This window comes from Dipteris shenzhenensis, chromosome 17, assembly GCF_047967505.1.
Source record: "Dipteris shenzhenensis isolate YYH24624 ecotype China chromosome 17, Dip_SZ_1.0, whole genome shotgun sequence".
NCBI classification, from domain to species: Eukaryota; Viridiplantae; Streptophyta; class Polypodiopsida; order Gleicheniales; family Dipteridaceae; genus Dipteris; species Dipteris shenzhenensis.
The window spans coordinates 36,454,057-36,471,464 of record NC_141612.1 but is presented as its reverse complement, the minus strand read 5'-3'; the positions used below and the strand labels follow the sequence as shown (position 1 = coordinate 36,471,464).

The following is a 17,408-nucleotide window of genomic DNA, read 5'->3' as shown; positions in this document are numbered from 1 at the left end:
CGCGGAACTGTGTCAAATGCCTTCCTGAAGTCCACGAAGCAACAATAAAGCCGTTGCCTTCGTGACTTCGCCTCCTCCACCAGTGCCCTAAGTGTGAGGATGTGGTCAAGTGTCGAATGATCCCTACGGAATCCAGCCTGCCCTCTGGCTCTGAGTCCTGTCGTCTCGGCATGGTCATTTATACGGCTTTCCAAAACTGATGCAAAGATCTTGGCCATAACGTGGCCGATCATGATGGTCCTGTAATTCGACGGCTCCATAGGGTCCCCCGACTTGTGGATAGGTACTATGGTATTGCCTAACCAGGACTGTGGTAGGCCTGTACAAACAGACTCATTGAAGAGACGGGAAAGAACAGAATCTAAGGCATCAATCCCATGGATTACATACTCCGCTTGCAATCCATCATGATCCTTAGCTCTCCCGTTCTTCAATCGGTGGACTGCTGCACGGACACTCTCTGGTGTGAAAAGAATAGATGAAGCTGGCCTAGGGGAATGGGATAAATCGATGGCTGGCTGATCTGGAACATCGTATAGAGCTGAAGTATATGCCGACCAGACACGTGGATCTGTAAGGGGGCTCTGAGACTTCGAGCGGAGGAATTTTCTCCAGAATTCCTTGGAGTCACAGCTGAAAAGCAAGCTTCTCAGCTTCTCCTCATTCTGGGCTAGAAATTGGCGTTTCTTGCGCCTAACCAACCACTTGTAGTCTCTCTTGGTTTCGGTAAGGAGAGAGAGAGAGAGAGAGAGAGAGAGAGAGAGAGAGAGGAAAGAAAGGAAGTTTATTAACGACTTTAGAAGACCGATGGGTCTATGAGACTGTGAAAAACCCAGTACAACAAGCTGTGGTAGTGGAGCTACTAAACGAGCATCCACACCAATGCAAAATGCAAAATGCAAAGAATACAATGGTAGTACGAAGTCCTAAGTACAACATAGTCATGTCGATGGTCGGCTATATATCAATCTCATCGTCATTATCATCATCATCATCAGGACATCAGGGTGGATGAGGCAACGGGGGCATGAAATCGGTGATCGAGTGTTGTCGGCCACCTAGAGGCGCAGCTCTGGCATGTCTCCTAGTCGTAGCTCTGCGTCTAACCAGGGCTACTGTGACCCCTGTCGGTCGCGCTCCAACTCTAAACAAGGAGGGGATGTCCCCAAGTGTGATATGTGTGTCAACCCTCTGTCTGAGCTATCGGGTCACAAGCCCCCGGTCACAATCATGTCGAGGCCTCGTCTCGCGGGGGTCCATGTGATTTGGCTGAAAAAACTCCGTGATAGAGCTCTGAGAGGGATCAGCCAAGGAAAATGTATGCTCCTATCTCTGTGCTCGAAGTATCCTGTCGCGCTAACCAGGGCTACTGTGACCCCTGTCGGTCGCGCTCCAACTCTAAACAAGGAGGGGATGTCCCCAAGTGTGATATGTGTGTCAACCCTCTGTCTGAGCTATCGGGTCACAAGCCCCGGGTCACAGTCATGTCGAGGCCTCGTCTCGCGGGGGTCCATGTGATCTGGCTGAAAAAACTCCGTGATAGAGCTCTGAGAGGGATCAGCCAAGGAAAATGTCTGCTCCTATCGCTGTGCTCGAAGTATCCTGTCGCGGTGTTTGGGTAACTCATGAAACCTACCAAACATCGTTGGTCTGGGTAGGAGAGAAACCGGGCCAAAACCCGATAGCTGTCTCTGAAGAGGTAGTAGAAACGCCCTAGGATCTCATAGTCAACAGGACATATGAAGATGAAGTGCTCCTCTATCTGAACCTCCTGCAAGTCACACAGTGTACATATGTGCCTCTCCCTAGTTAGTCACTCTACTGTGCCGCTCTCGATACGAAGTCTATGAGAGAGAGAGAGAGAGAGAGAGAGAGAGAGAGAGAGAGAGAGAGAGAGAGAAAAGAAAGAAAGAAAGATATATTAACGTCCTCGGAAGACCTCGCGGGTCTATGGAATAGAGTGATAGAACATCAAAAAAGATCTCATACAAGCCTCTGTGGGCTGGGGCAAGGGGGTGAGCTAAAGCCCCTGCCAAGTACTAATCTAGTGTCTAAAAAGAATAGAATAGAGACAAAATCAGAATCTGAATCAAGAGTCAGAAGTGTCCAGATCAAGTCAAGTCATGTCTCTTCGCTGGGCCATGAAGATGTCACGTATCTATAACTGTCGGACTGTCTCGCATCTAGGTGGTGGCCGCGGTCGCCTCGATCTCAATACCTATCGGGCTACGTCAATCGTGATCCCTCGTCTCTAACTCTGGCGGTCCCCTACAAGTGCTGTGATGGGACGAATCTCAATGGTGTGCGCTCTAGTAGTCTGAAGAGTCTGGTGTGACCGACTGTTGATCCAGGCTGCTCTCATGTCGACAATCTCCTCATCCTCAACTCCACTGTGTCCAGGAGCCGTCTCGAAGGCATAGAAGTCTGTAACTATCTCTAAGTTGGGTCTGGCTCTGTATCCTGTAGTCTGTCCGGTGCTAATAGTGATATGGCCTGTCTCAGTAGTGCCTCTCAGTGTCAGCGCATCTCCATCAAGTACAACCCTACACAGACCTGGTCATCGAAGTGTAACAACCAAGACAGCAGATCCTCTGTTCTCTGGGTAGACCTGCAGCTCGGTCCGCCTCAATCCTAAGCTGATCGGAGGAAACTCACATCTGGCCAATGGCAATCCGGAGTGCATGTGAGACTCCTCTGTCCTCTAGATAAGAAGGTCGGATAATGAAACTGTCATCAGAGACTCTGAGGAAGTGATCACGATAGAACTGCATCTTGGTGGGGAGCGATCCGACCTCGTGTGAGTCGTGCCATGGCAGCCTGGGTCATCGAGAAAATGGATCCTGCAAAGACCGTGTCCAGATATGTATAGGACTGTACTATCTCCAATGGCTCCCCTCTGTATGTGAAGTTGTGTCGAAGAAGCACTGGATGTGAGGTATTAAAGATCATGACCTTGGTCTTGCCAAGGTTGACAGTCAGGTCCCTCTCTCTGCAGAACACCTCAATGGCGTCCAGGCTTCTGTAATCCCTCGGCCGATGAAGATAGAAGAACTATGTCATCGGCATATAGTAATATATGAATCAGGAGGTCAGCCAATGGTGAGCCCTCTCTTCCCAGTCGGTCTAGGAAGGATATGATCTCATCGATGTAGAGTCCAAAGAGGGTCGGCGAGAGAGGGCAACCCTGCTTACCCCAATCGTGCTCTCAACCCAATCTAATATACCTCTTGGGGCTCGGACTCATATAGGCTCATAACCCCCCAAATCAACGTCTCTGGGATCTATAGCTCGCGCAATCTCGTGATGAGACGGGCTCGTGGGACAGTGTCGAAGGCCTTCCGAAAGTCTACAAAACAAGCGTAGACTTTCTGGTGTCGGGCTTTGGCTTCCTCGATGATGGTCCGCAAAGTAAAGATATGATCCAAAGTGTTTACAAGAAGTCTTCAAAAGACCGAAGGGTCTATGAGACTACAAGAACCTGATACAATAGCTGAAATGGTGGAGCCTCTAAGTGGGCATCAACACCCAAGACGCTTACAACATAACCATAATTTTAGAAACATCAATACATAGGAATCTATGAGCCCATGGAAAGGATGGAATCTATGACTGCTTTTCCGAGGGGAAGGCGGGCTAAGCGCTTCAGCTTTCCCGTGAAAACGCCAGTTCCCAGTATACATAGGGCATTTGAAGCGTACTAGAATGTGAAGCATTGTCAATGGATGTTAGTTGTGTGTCCATGCTTTCTCTTTGTTCTATGGAGGTGAATGGCTAAGAGGACACTCAAGGGAGCAAAGGGGGGAGTATTGCTAGGAACAAGCCTAACCTGAGTGCAAGAGTTTTGGAACCGAAATGGATGCCTATTTGCCATGATTGGTGGGAGCGCTTTTCAATAAAGAACACGCATTGTTTATGGATGCCTAACGGGCTGTGTAATGTCATTGATGCCAGAGGGATGGTACTTGTATGGCTGCCATATTGTTTGTTGTGTTGAGATGCAAGATCTCCTGTGGGAAACAAGTTGATGTATCAGAAACCATAATTTTAGAAACATGGAATCTATGAGCCCATGGAAAGGATGGAATCTATGACTACTTTTCCGGGGGGCAGGTGGGGTAAGCGCTTCATCTTTCCCGTGAAAACACCAGTTCCCAATTGGTTCCAAGAGTTGGAGCCTTTGGGCTCCCGCTCGCGGGCAGGGAGCCCTCGAGAAACTCTCTCGCCTGCTCCTGGGCCGACTTACACGAAGCCACGTGGCATCATTGTGATGACCCGAAAGCTAGGTCAAAGATCAAGCCTAGTAACGTATGGGAATGCAACGGCATAGAGCATTGGCAATGATCAGTATGTGTGGTCCGTTGTGGGCTTCTAGCTGTGCCTACATCAGACTAGTGTCACTACCACCCCCATCGTCCGTGCCTCTGATCTGATCTGATCAACATGGAGGGGAAGGTCCCAAGTCTCAGCTATGCCTCACCCACTGGCGAGTTAGCCGTGTCTCTTGCTTTGGTACTTGCATCCATCGTCTCCCTAGAGCCCACCGGTTTGTGATGTATGAAACTCAATGATCATGCTATGACAGGGGTCTAGCTATACAGCTTGATCTCCCCTGTGTGTCTGCTCCTTGTGTCGGACAACCTCAGTCGCTAAGCCTCTTTGATCTAGGTAAAATAAGAAAGTGGATAGGGGTCCAAAAACATCCCTAAAGAGAATGACAGTGACCTGTACACAGACATTTCAAAGCGAAGTGCTCTCTCGACTCAATTTTCTACCTATATATATATGCCTTTGTAAGACTAGAATAAGTCCAATCATACAAATTTAGATTTTTTGTTGTTCTAAAGACCAAAAATCTACATAGAGAATGAAAGAGAAGAAAAAAGAGGTAAACAAAAACTTTTATGAAAAACAAAAGGAAGACATACTTAGCAAGCAAAGCAACACTTCTACCTATCACACAAAGTATAGATGTGACCCTCTCTAAGTATGCACTCAGCCCACCCACTCTCAATGCGAAGTCGGTGTGATGAGACTCGAAACTTCCAGATCGATATCCTCAAGGAGTAAGGGAAGGGATCTGTGTATATCCTAGTGAATCAATGAAGCCCTCCCTTGAAATCCGCAAGAAGTGGCCCCTGCAGAAGCTGAGCCTTCATAGGAAGCTCACTAGGTGCTAACCAAGTCCTGAATGTCTTTAGTTGGAAGAGATTTTTCCGAATCACTTGATTTACCATGTGATAATTGAGCAAGACCAACGGGACCTCAATGCTATATCGAACGAGAGGTAACCGTTCCATGTGGAACCCCAACCTCTCAAACCATCGCTCTATCAACGTTTTCGGGAGGCCTCGTAGGCCCATGAGACAAGGCACACAAGAAAGGTAACTCATACAAGCCACTACAGGCTAAAGTAAAGGGCTCACTAAGGCCCTTACTCAGTGATATCCTAATAATCTCAAAAAAAACTCGTACTCAATACAAAACTCAAATATCCTAAGATGACAAGAGATGTGATCTAAAATTATCTGCGGTCCTGGTGCCATAGCACCTCTCCGGTGGGATGCAAAAATATTCATATCTGTCTCTGCCGGGTCATCTCCTACTACGGTGTCCATGATCTATGTATCTGGTAAGCCACACCTCTACTCTGATGGTCCCCCTTGAGTAAAGTTGAGATAATGCTACACCTCCATCATGCATGCTCTCGTCAACCTTTGTACTGTGTGTCATCTCTATGTCACTAGCGCTACAACTCCACGCTGTCTCTTCCAGCTGATCCACTCTGCCCTCATATCAGCTAGCCCCTCCTCCTCCACTCCACTGTATCCTAGGGTTGACTCGAGTTGTAGAAGTCTTTGATGTGTCGTTGTGCCTGGTCTATCTCTGTCTCCTGTGGCACCTTCATCTTCTCCTCTCTAGTTTGTCTCAATAGGAGCTAGCTATGTTGCCGCATCTTGATCAAACAGAGACCAACGTAGACGGTCATGAAACTAGACCAGCCGAGAGAGTGGCCCAAAACTATGCCCTCCTGAAAAAAGGCACTGGTATTGTCCACGGATCTTATAATAGACTCGGCAAATACATAGGAAATACTCACTTGTCTCCACCTACCCCAATGTGCATAGCCTGCAAATCCGTTGCTCTCTAGGTGTACCTGAAGCTCTCCCTGCCTCGATCCTCAATTGATGGACGAGACCCACATCTACCCAATAGTAATTCTAATGCATGTGAGACTCATATGTCCTCCAAGTACTAAGGTCTGATTATCATTCCATCTCTCTGACACTCTCAGGAAGTGGTCCGGAAAGAACTAGATCTTGACACTCACCCTAAAAAGAAAATCAGGCCTCCTATGTTGTTGATCCATAAAGCCCCCTCATACCGTGTCATTCACCCCCCCGTACAGCTACCCCTAACCCCTCTACAATCCTCTTTACACCCACCTCCCTATCTGATGTGAATCTATTTGCAAGCCCCCGCCCCCGGCGCCTTCCCTTTTTCTCTGCTCAGTTGTACCAGCTTCAGCCCTCCCTGTTTGTTGTGAATCTATCTACATCCCCCATCTCTGCTTTTCTCTAAAGCTCCCACATCTCTGTTTGTTGCGAATCTATCTACATCCTCCCTAGCCCACTAAACATAAAAAATGCATCAATTGCTTTTCTCTTGTCTTCAAATATCATGAAGCATACCTCGTCCTCCCATAACATAGCCACTGATTTGGGGAACAGATCTCCCAGATAATACAGTACCTGCAGCAAACATGAAAACATTTGATTGAATAAAACTCGCCCATGATAGCACCCTCCCTTGACATAGAACACTTACTAAATGAACACAGCCACCATTTCAATATGCCACCACTCCAATTATGCTGAGAAAATACAGAAAATATAGTGCATAGATGTCAGCAGGCTTATTTGCATGACATAAAAATTAATGTGTTGCAATAGTTATATAAAATTGATCCGTGTTGCCCTTTCTTTACCAAATGGAGTAATCCGATACTTTCAAGCCAATAATCTTAGAACAAAACACCCCATGAAAACCTGATGTCATTAGACTCGTCATATGACAACCTGATCTTATTAGACTTGATAAATTAAAAAATTTCAAATAACTTAGATAACGTTCTTCTAGTTCAACCTGTACCCCCTGGAATCAGTCCATGAGTGAATCATAAAAATCATGCTTTCAAGTATCTAGTAGTCCTTTATCACTTGTTTCATCATCTTCCCCCTTTCACATCAAGTGATAAGAAAAGAAATTTAGATAGTGTAAACAGAACCTAATAAGACAGAAAAGAAAGGTTGATAAATCATTGATAAGGAAGGAAATGACTACATATCTCCGCACATTCTTGCATATCATCTATGATAGTCCTGCATTCAGACAATGATTTCTCATGATGTTCATTTGTAATGGTATATACCTCTGAATCGATCCTCCGCAAGCCCTTTAAGGAACGTTCATTGATATGCATATTGCATCTTGCATTATTAAGGCTCTCATGGCACCTACTACTACCATGTGTCACTAGGAGATGCAACCTAGAATAGGCTTTTCATTTCGGCTCATTATGAAAGGCCAGCTTGCATAGTTTGTAATCACTCTGGCATTTGCCCTGTTCTTTTTTTTTTTGCAAAAATAGACTTCCATTAAGTATGAATAAAACCCACCAGAGCAAGCTCAATGTGGTAATACATCATGGCGTACATGAAAAAACTCCTCAAGAAGAGGTAAAAACTAACCAAGGTTGATGCTCTCAACCCTATAGAAGACTCCAAAAAGAAGGGGGAGTCTCTCCATTCCCCAAGGAAAGGAACCCTCCTGGTGAAAGCTGCTCAAAAGGACCCCTGCATACCCATCCAAACGCCTACCAGTGTTTGTTTAGTGTCTATCCACATACTGGCATAGTCTGAGAGGGGTGAACCTGGGATCCATCCAAGCCTCTGTGCACCTGGCTCTCCATATATGCCACGCTGATATACTCGCTAGTATCTCCCAAGAAAAGTCCACCGAGGTATGCACAACCTTGAAGGATGAGGCAGGAATATCATCCAGAGAACATGTCTCAATAAAGTGTCGTCTGATAGCTATATCCCATGATTAGTCATGCCTCTCAAAGAAGACCTAAGGCCCCGAAAGGAATAGCCAAGCAACGGAGCCCCAAGTCGTGAAGGAGGAATGTGCAAAAGAACCGAAATTCTTGGCAACCCCCTTCCATATAACCCCTGCCCTTCTAAAATCCCGTAAACAATGTGAATAGTCTCCACAACAGCATGGCAACGGGGGCAGCTAGGATCAACCCTGAACCTAGATCTCCATAGATTCATTGCAATCCCACCATGAATAGAAAGCCAAAAAAAGAGAGTGATTTTTTTATTCCTGTGGGGTTTCCAAAGTCTCCTACAAAAACTTTTCTGCAAATTAGCAGAAATATGAAAGGCATCCCAATGAAGAGCTCTAGAGGGCCTCCAATCTCTACAACTGTGCTGAAATCTCCTGGCATTAAGAACTTTGTAACAAAAGAAGGGGAGGCTCCTCTCTCGGTGCCCTTCGTCAATCCACTCCCGCTCTCCTGAGTCCCATTGCAGGAACGTTATGGGTACACCTTCATAAAAGCCATAGTCTCCAAGATCCTAGGTAAATGAGAAAAGCGTCAGGATCCATGTACCACTGAAAGCCGGAACCAATCTCCACATAGCCTACAATCCTGACCGGCTGAAATGCTCTCTAGCAAGATATGATCTCAAGAGCTGGACAGCTTGCCTCCTAAAAGCACATAAAAAACGCAGGCATCCTCATATGCATCTCGAGCTGCAATAACCTAAAGTGGAATGCCCATACTAGAGAATGTGGCCATCCAAGTGGAGCAAGCGATAGGCATGTCATCTATCTCCATCCAATCCAGTGGCAAGGCTGCATCAATCTGCTGAATTCTGCCTGCACTCCCTTTGAGATAACACATCATCTGAGCTTTCCTATCCTCTGGAAGCTTTTTCAAAGCTTTCCCAGCACCCACAGTGGAGGCACGTCCCCTCTCCCAACTGGACCAACAGCATGTAATGAGAGGCACAAAGTGGTCTACCATGCTCATCCAAAATGTTGTCGTTCCACATGAGTGGCTGCCTATCAATCTCTTTGCGAGAGGAAGGGAAAACCAGAGTACTCCTCAAGCTGGCCCATGCTTTCAAGATGGCAGCCATGAGAGGGGAGGAAGGAGATCTGAGATGGGCTGAAGTGAAAATCCATATGGTAATATCCATCTAGTCTCCTCCCGAAGACGGTGTGCATGAATGTATGCTGCGAATAAAAACTCCCTCCACGGCTCCTATCCAGGCATAAGTCCCTCACAACATCTTACAAAGCAAGGCCCTACACCATAAATCTAGATCAATTATATTGAGACCCTCGCCGGAGTGGGGAGAATGAGAGTCTCCCAAGCAACTCTGGCTGTAACGTCATATGTGCCATCAAGCCCACTCCATATAAGCTGAGTGATGCAATCCCTCGAATGGCACTAGCAAGAACACAAACCATTCTATGGGCAAAACAACCTGGTTGACCACGACTACTCTGGAGGCAAGGTCAAGCTTTGCTGATTTCCAAAAAAGGAGCTTTCTTCTAATACTCTCCAACACCGGATCAAATTGTTATGTCGGAGAGATGTTGAAGCCAACTTTTCATCCCAAGTATCTGACAAAAACACCCCTCTCAATCCAAGTAATCCAAATGATAACTATGTCACTTTCTCAAACCGAAGTGTCATCGTCACACTGATCCAAAAGCCATTGGATTTATGCCAATTAATATGCACACCTGCAGAAGTGCAGAATAAATCCAATGTTGTCCTAAAAGAAGTGAGCGTTTGTGACATGGCATCCAAAAAAAACAACCGTGTGCCAGCTCGCTATCTAGAAGCTCCACTTCCCGTCTCAAAGGAAGTCTCGGCCCAAAAATATGCTCGAGATCTAACATAGATACTCATAGCTCAGCCACAAATACAAAAAGAAAGGGAGCAAGGGAACATCCCTGGCGGACTGATCTGGAGATCTCAAAACTGTCTCCCCTTACACCACCAATAAGCACCTGGATGTGGGCTGATCTGTATCCACTTTTGGAATAAAATTCCATTATAACTTCTTTTCATTCACTATATAATTAAGCACTTTTCCATTAAAACTTGTTTTCATTCATTTTTAGGGTTTCATGTTCTAAGATCCTACGTTTTTGGTATCAAAGCCACCCTCCTTCACACCTATGAATCCCTAGTGGGCTATCCTCTTGCAAAAGGAGCAAGAACTGAAAAAGTTTGGAGGTGAAAACTGAAGAAAACCTGTGAAAGAAGGCCCACATACAGCTGAGGAGGTTTGAAGCAGCACTGACTTGTAGCTACTACAAGCATTGATCCATAAAGCTGCTGACTTGTAGAATTCAAAGCTACAACAACCGTTGACCCATGTGACCTGCACAACTTTACGGACACACACACACCCCCATACAACAAGGCTGCAGCAGATCTTAGTTACTGGAAAACAGTGCTAGGTGCTATAACTTGAAAGAAATTTGTGAGAAATTTGAAGAAAAGGATCTTTCTTGTCAGACATGTGTATTTCAGACATTTGGGTACGACTGCTGCTGCAAATCAGCATCTTCTCTTCAAAAGACACGTATATTGATTTATAGGAGCATAAAGCTGAATTGCAAAAGGCAGATGATTGGGAGCAGAAAGATGGAGATGCGATGTCAACTATTGTATTGCCAATGAAAAGTAATGTTGTTGTCCACGTAGAAAGTGTAAAATCAGCCCAAGCTGCATGGGAAATACTTCAAAAAATCTATAACATTGCAAACTCATCTAGAGTACTGAATCTGAGAAATCCGTGAGGACACATGAGTATGATTCAGTTGTAGTCGAGTAAGCTTGCAGCCATAGCTGAAGAGGTCAAGGATGCACACGTGATCCCTCTGACTTTGAAAAGCTTGGCAGGCAACATCAAAGTTTTTACAACAAGCTGGAGTATAATGCAATCACAAAGTGCAACCACACCAACATTCACAGAGCTGAATGGAATGCTTTCACAGGAAAGCAATGCCAAAGGAATTTCGGACAGCAATGTTATTAAGAAGAAAATACATTTGCATCAAGAAATAAGTGGAGAAAAAGACAAGCAGGTAAAGGAAACAATCAGTGATAGCAAACAGAGTTTGGAAGAGGCAGCTCCACAGACCTCTTCCTTGTACAAAGATGCATCATCCAATGGTGATAAATCAATTTTAGGGTAATAGCATCACTTTAGCAAAAGCCCTTGTCACTATGGGGGTAAAATGGATCATTGGGAGAAAACATAAAGTTAACAAGATGATATGAAGGGCAGACAGCGTGGACGTGTTTTAGGAGAGTAGACCAACGAATGGAATCAAGGTCGGGTGGTATGTTGAGAGTTCACGCTCAACATCATGTGATCATGTGTGCATAGCACCATCATGTGATCATATGTACTAACCTTATAGAGTGCTATAAAGGAAAGGGTTACATCCCCTAACTCTAACCCTAAATGGGTTTGTATATATTCTATTTTTTCAACTAAATCTAGTGTTGTACAGTTAGTCATTTGTGGTGTGCTCTCTAGCTGTACCCTCTCTCCTCATCTCCACTCTTCTCCTCTCCCCTCTTCATATTTTGTCATGGTATCAGAGCTTCCTAGCCTTCCGCTGAGGCATTGCTATTCTTGAGTGAGAGAGAGAGATTGAGAGATTGAGAGGTTTCTATCTTTCATTCCGTTGATGAAAGATTTCCGTTCATTGAAAGAAATTTCCGTCATTTGTTCTTGAGAGATTTCCATTGTGAGAGAGTCTGAGATTTGAGAGAATTTCCGTCCTCTTGTGAAAGTTCATCCCTTTTAGAGATCTTTGTTGTGAGAGGTTTTTCATGAGTAGTGAGATATTTCTTTTTTATGTGTGTGAGAGAGAAGGATTTTGCTTAGTTTGTGAGGACTCTGTGATTCAACAAGGCGTCTTAATTCTGTAAAGGCTCAACCACAACTTCAGCCGAGCTGCCTCCATCCAGGAGTTGCAACCTCTTCACCGGCTCCTTCCAAGCTCTTCTGCAAAGCTCACAGCTGCTCCAACCAATCAACTAGCGATCAAGCCTTGAGCTCCATTGAAAGCTCCCTACTCCCTACACGACTCCAAGCGCCTGCAAACCGGTCTAGCAGCATAGCGAGCCCACGCTCCGTTGCTCTACAACTGCATAACAAAGCTCCAAAACCTCACGGGCCTTCTCCAGCACTCACAGCTTCAACGAAGGCCGAGCCTCAGTGCTTCTCTCCTCTAGCCGCCCTTAATGCCTCTATAGATGCTTGCCTCTCCAACCAAGCATCTTCACAACCACCGCATGTAAAAACGACGCCATAGCGCCGATGGCTTGAGCTCCAACAACAGGCTCATCCCGTTGAGCAACCCCGTTCGACCGACTATCTACCTATTGGAGCAACGTCCATCTGCAAAACTGCACTAACAGCTGCGCCTCATCAGCCCACGGGCTACTCCACCGGCAACCATCGCTGCAACGCGCTCCAAACGGGACAGCTCTCAACCTCCAATGAAAGGCTCACGAATGCTTCATACAGCCTCTGATATGACACAGCCACCGGCTGCCTCACGACGGACTAGCGCATCGAAATCGGCATCTTTGAGATTTCGCCTTGTCACATCAGCAAGCCCCGCCTAGTGCCATGTCACCTTATCCACATGCCACGTGTCATCACACATTATCTGCCATGTGTCACACCCTATTCTCTTGCCACGTCAGCACCTTATCTGCCATGTCATCACCGACTGCCACATCATCTACCACGTCACAAGTGCCATGTCATCTGCCACATCATTTGTGCCACCTCAGTAGTGCCATCTCAGCTGTCCAATCAGCACTGACCTCCGCAAGCACACATAGTGCTCCACAGTCACTTCATGTGACCACTCCTGCCACCTCAGCATAGGGCTTCACAGGCACATCTCTTGCTAGGCACAGTGCCACATCACACTGCATGTGACCCCATCATCATTGAGCACCATTTGCACTCCTTTTGCCCCTCCACCTAGATCAAGTCGTATCTCTTGATCCAGGAAGAATTTGGGGGCGCTCCAAAAGGAAAGTCGCTCGTTTTTTCGTGCTCTACGCGCTCGTCACATCACGCGCACATTTCGACGCAAGTTACACTCACATTTGAGCCTCGCCGACAAAACCACTTCCTTCACGCACATTTGCCTCTACATCAACGCATCTGACCTAGCACTTACAAAGAACAAAAGAAAAGGAATTACTTGTTCTTCTTTCATCGATCGACGGTTGGTATAGATCTACATCAGAGTAGACTACATCACCATAGAGGGGACACTTTGAATTTCCCCAAGTTGCCAATCAAAGCCATGCTCGAAATTCCCGACTAGTACCTACTCGGAGTCAGTCCATACGCTCACATACGGTTTCACATCATTACATTACCTGAAACCTTACGTTCATCAGTTCAGTGAGCAGGTTCAGAGTTCAGAGGCATTGCAGATTGTTTCAGTGGGCAGATAGCACTTGAATTCACACATACATGCCAATTGTAAAGCCTATTCGGCTATCTCACGGCATCGTGCACATCATTTCAGCCTTGTAAAGCCTCTTGGCTATTCCCGACATCATTGCCACAAGCCTTGTAATACAAATCAGATTTTATATATTGCAGCTCGATCTTCACCGACAGTTCAGAGATTTCACTTGGCATAGTCAGTGTATTTGCAGTTGATTCATACAGAGATTTTCACGACACTTTTGAGTACATTTCTTGCACCATGTCGACTAGCAACCTCAATCTGGAGGCATCTGCTAAGTTAGACAACTCCAATTATGGTACATGGAAATACCGAATGGAGACAATTCTTGTACTTCAGGACAAATGGGAGTATGTCGATGGGTCTACACCTAGACCATTGGACAATCCAGCCACCAGTAGCTCTACTCCATCTGTTGTCACAATACCAGCAACGGGATCTACATCTACACAAACAGTTTCCGCACCAATAGCAGATCCTGCCATTGCCCGAGCTCACGCAGAATGGGATAAGAAAGACAAGTATGCCTATCACCTGATCAAGCAGAATGTGCAAGATGTCATGCTAAGACAGCTCAACACAGTCAAGACATCAAAAGAAGCATGGGATATGTTCGCAGCTCTCTACGAGTCCAAGAACACATCCAGGATTCTCACCTTGAGAAACCAAATCAACCAGAGTTTCCGCAACAGCAGCGAAACCAGTCATGCTTATGTACTTTGCATAAAAGACTACAACAATCAACTTGTAGCAACAGGAGAGACTATGAACCCCGCAGAAATGGTTCAAGTCATTCTGAATGGACTAGGAGAGGGATACGAGAATCTAGTCCAAAGTATTGCCATCCAACAACAAATTCCGACACTAGAAGAACTTCAGTCAGTCCTCCTTGGTGAAGAACTCAGGACTCAAGCCATTCAAGCATGTAAAGGTCATTCTAATGATCAGGCATTCACAGCTTCATATAGAAGCAAAGACAAAGGCAGAGGTAGAGGTAGATCATATCAGAAAAGTGGTCATCATCAGCAACAAAATCAAAGTCAGCATCAGCATCATCCTCAGCAACATCAGAATCAGCAAAGAGAAAATCATTCCAACCGAGGAAGATTTCAAGGACGAGGGAATGCATCCACCAATGTGTCAAACATCCAGTGCAACTACTGTCACAAGTTTGGACACTATGACAGAGATTGCCGCAAGAAGCAGTACAACCAAGGCGGTCAATCCAGCAGTAATCGAGGAAATTCCTGACGCAGAGAAAATCATCGTGGTGGACATTCTAGTCACAGTCATTTTGCAAATGAACATGGAAATATATTTCTTGCAAGCGAGGAATTGCATTAAACTGATACAGTATACCTAGACACTAATTTCAATCCCAAAGAGGATTTCAGCTATCAAGTCAACCAAGTGGAACAGGATCCTTGGTACATCAATAGCGGTGCATCATCTCACATGACAAATCATCAGGAATGATTCACAGAGATGAAACCATTAGAAGGTCACAAAAATGACATCTACACAGCAAACAATGCACCGAATCCAGTTCAAGGGACAGGCGTTATCCCTATGAACAATTTCACTGGTACAAAAGGATTAGTTAAAGATGTGCTCTATGTTTCGAAGCTCAGCAAGAACCTTTTGTCAGTAGGTCAAATGACGAAACGCAATTACAAAGTCATCTTCGACGGTGATGAATGCACTATCAGAGATAAATCCAAAAGATGTCAGCTAGTAGCAAAGGGTGTGAAGGAAGGACGCTTATACAGAATGCTAGCTACAGTACCAATAAGCATGCCATGTCAGCTCAACCGCAACAGATGCCACTATCTGCAAAATGGCACAAGAGATATGGTCATGTCAACTTCAAGTACTTGTTAGATCTCAGGATTCAGAATATGGCGATTGGGATTCCGAAGCTACAGTTTCTTGGAAAAGTTTGCAAAGCATGCTACTTCGGCAAACAAAAGCGAACCAACTTTGTTAGAAGTACCTCTCGTGCACGAGGTATTCTTGATTTGATACATACAGATGTATGGGGTTATGCCCAGACCCGCAGCATCAATGGTTCACTTTATTACTTGACTTTTATCGACGACTACAGCAGATATTGTTGGGTCTACGTTCTGAAAGAGAAATCTGAAGTGTTTTTCAGATTTCAAGAATTTAAAGCCATGGTAGAAAACCAAACAGGCAGAAAGATCAAGGTCATGAGATCACATAGAGGAGGTGAATACATGTCTTCAGCATTCATGAACTTTTGCAAAAATCAAGGCATTCGAAGACAATTCACATGTGGAGATACTCCTCAGCAGAATGCAAGAGCTGAAAGGAAGAATGGGACTTTAGCAGACAGTGCTAGAGCAATGCTTAGTGAAAAGCATCTTCGGAATCAATATTGGGTAGAAGCAATAGCCACTGCAAACTATTTGCTTAATCGGCTTTCTACCGAACCGATACAGGATATGACTCCTTATGAAGCATTCACTGGACAAAAGACACACATTGGGCTCCGTGCGATGATCATCAAAGTATGTGGGCATATGCTACGCAACCAAATATGAAAAATTGGATGTGAAGTCACGCAAATGCATCATGGTTGGCTACAGTGAAGAAAGCAAAGCATACAAATTGTATGATCTCATCAATCACAAAGTCATTATCTCCAAAGATGTAATCTTTGATGAGGAATCAGAATGGAAAACCTCACCTACACAGGAGATAGAAGCATCGACTTCACAGTCATCTACAGAACAGGTTGATGAAGAAGAGCAAGAATTGCCAACAACACCCCAAGCAGAGCCACAGAAGCTCAGACGGTCTACTAGGGAAAGCAAACCTCCAGCCAGATTGACATATGCTTAGAAAGGCAAAGCAATTCAGGTTGAAACCACCAATTATGCTCTTATGACTACCATCATGGCTACAGAAGAGCTAGTGTACTTCGAAGATGCAATAGACAAGCCAGAATGGCAAACTTCTATGAATGAAGAAATGGATGCTTTGTATAAGAATAACACTTGGGAATTATGTGACCTTCCACCAGGAAAGAAGGCCACAGCAAACAAATGGGTATACAAAGTGAAGTACAATCCAGATGAAAGTATTTAAAGATACAAAGCCAGATTAGTTGCAAAAGGATTTGCACAACAATATGGTCAGGACTATGATGAGACTTATGCTCCAATAGCAAAGATAGATTCCATACAGTTTTTGATATCACTAGTGACACTCACAGCAGATGGAATGTGTATCAGCCGGATGTCAAGAATGCATTTCTCAATGGTTACCTAGACGAGGAAGTCTACATGCAACAACCAACAGGTTATGTTGAACCAGGAAAGGAGAATAAAGTTTGCCATCTCAAGAAAAGTCTTTACGGCTTAAAACAAGCACCCAGAAGTTGGTACAGCAAAATCGACAAGTATTTTGTTGATTTGGGATACATGAAGTCCAATGCAGATCATACCCTCTACTACAAAGTTCAAGGGGAAGACATTACTATTGCACTTTTGTACGTAGATGATTTGATTGTGACAGGAAGCAAGGATAGCTTCATCAGAAAACTGAAACAAGACTTATCTGCAGAGTTCGACATGAAAGATCTTGGACTTATGCACTATTGTCTTGGAATTGAGTTCTGAAGAGATTTAGATAGCACATTCATGAGTCAGCTCAAGTATGTTGACAGTCTCCTGAAGAAGTTTCATATGGCAGATTGCAAGATTGCAGCCACTCCCATGGAACACAGTTTGAAACTTACTAAAGATTTAGAAACAGGCAGCTCATTGGATCTCTTATATATC

The 17,408-nt window shown here is 45.0% G+C and overlaps 1 protein-coding gene across 4 annotated transcripts in view; it reads right to left on the bottom strand.

Moving 5' to 3' along the window:
• The window catches only part of LOC147892054 (ARM repeat superfamily protein), a 248,375-nt gene that overhangs the window by 124,343 nt on the left and 106,624 nt on the right, over window positions 1–17,408 (bottom strand). For all 4 annotated transcript variants that reach the window (XM_087388218.1, XM_087388216.1, XM_087388219.1 and 1 more), the window contains exon 21: window positions 6,690–6,749. In XM_087388218.1, coding sequence (XP_087244344.1) covers window positions 6,690–6,749 — 60 coding nt within the window. The remainder of the gene's footprint in view (window positions 1–6,689; window positions 6,750–17,408) is intronic.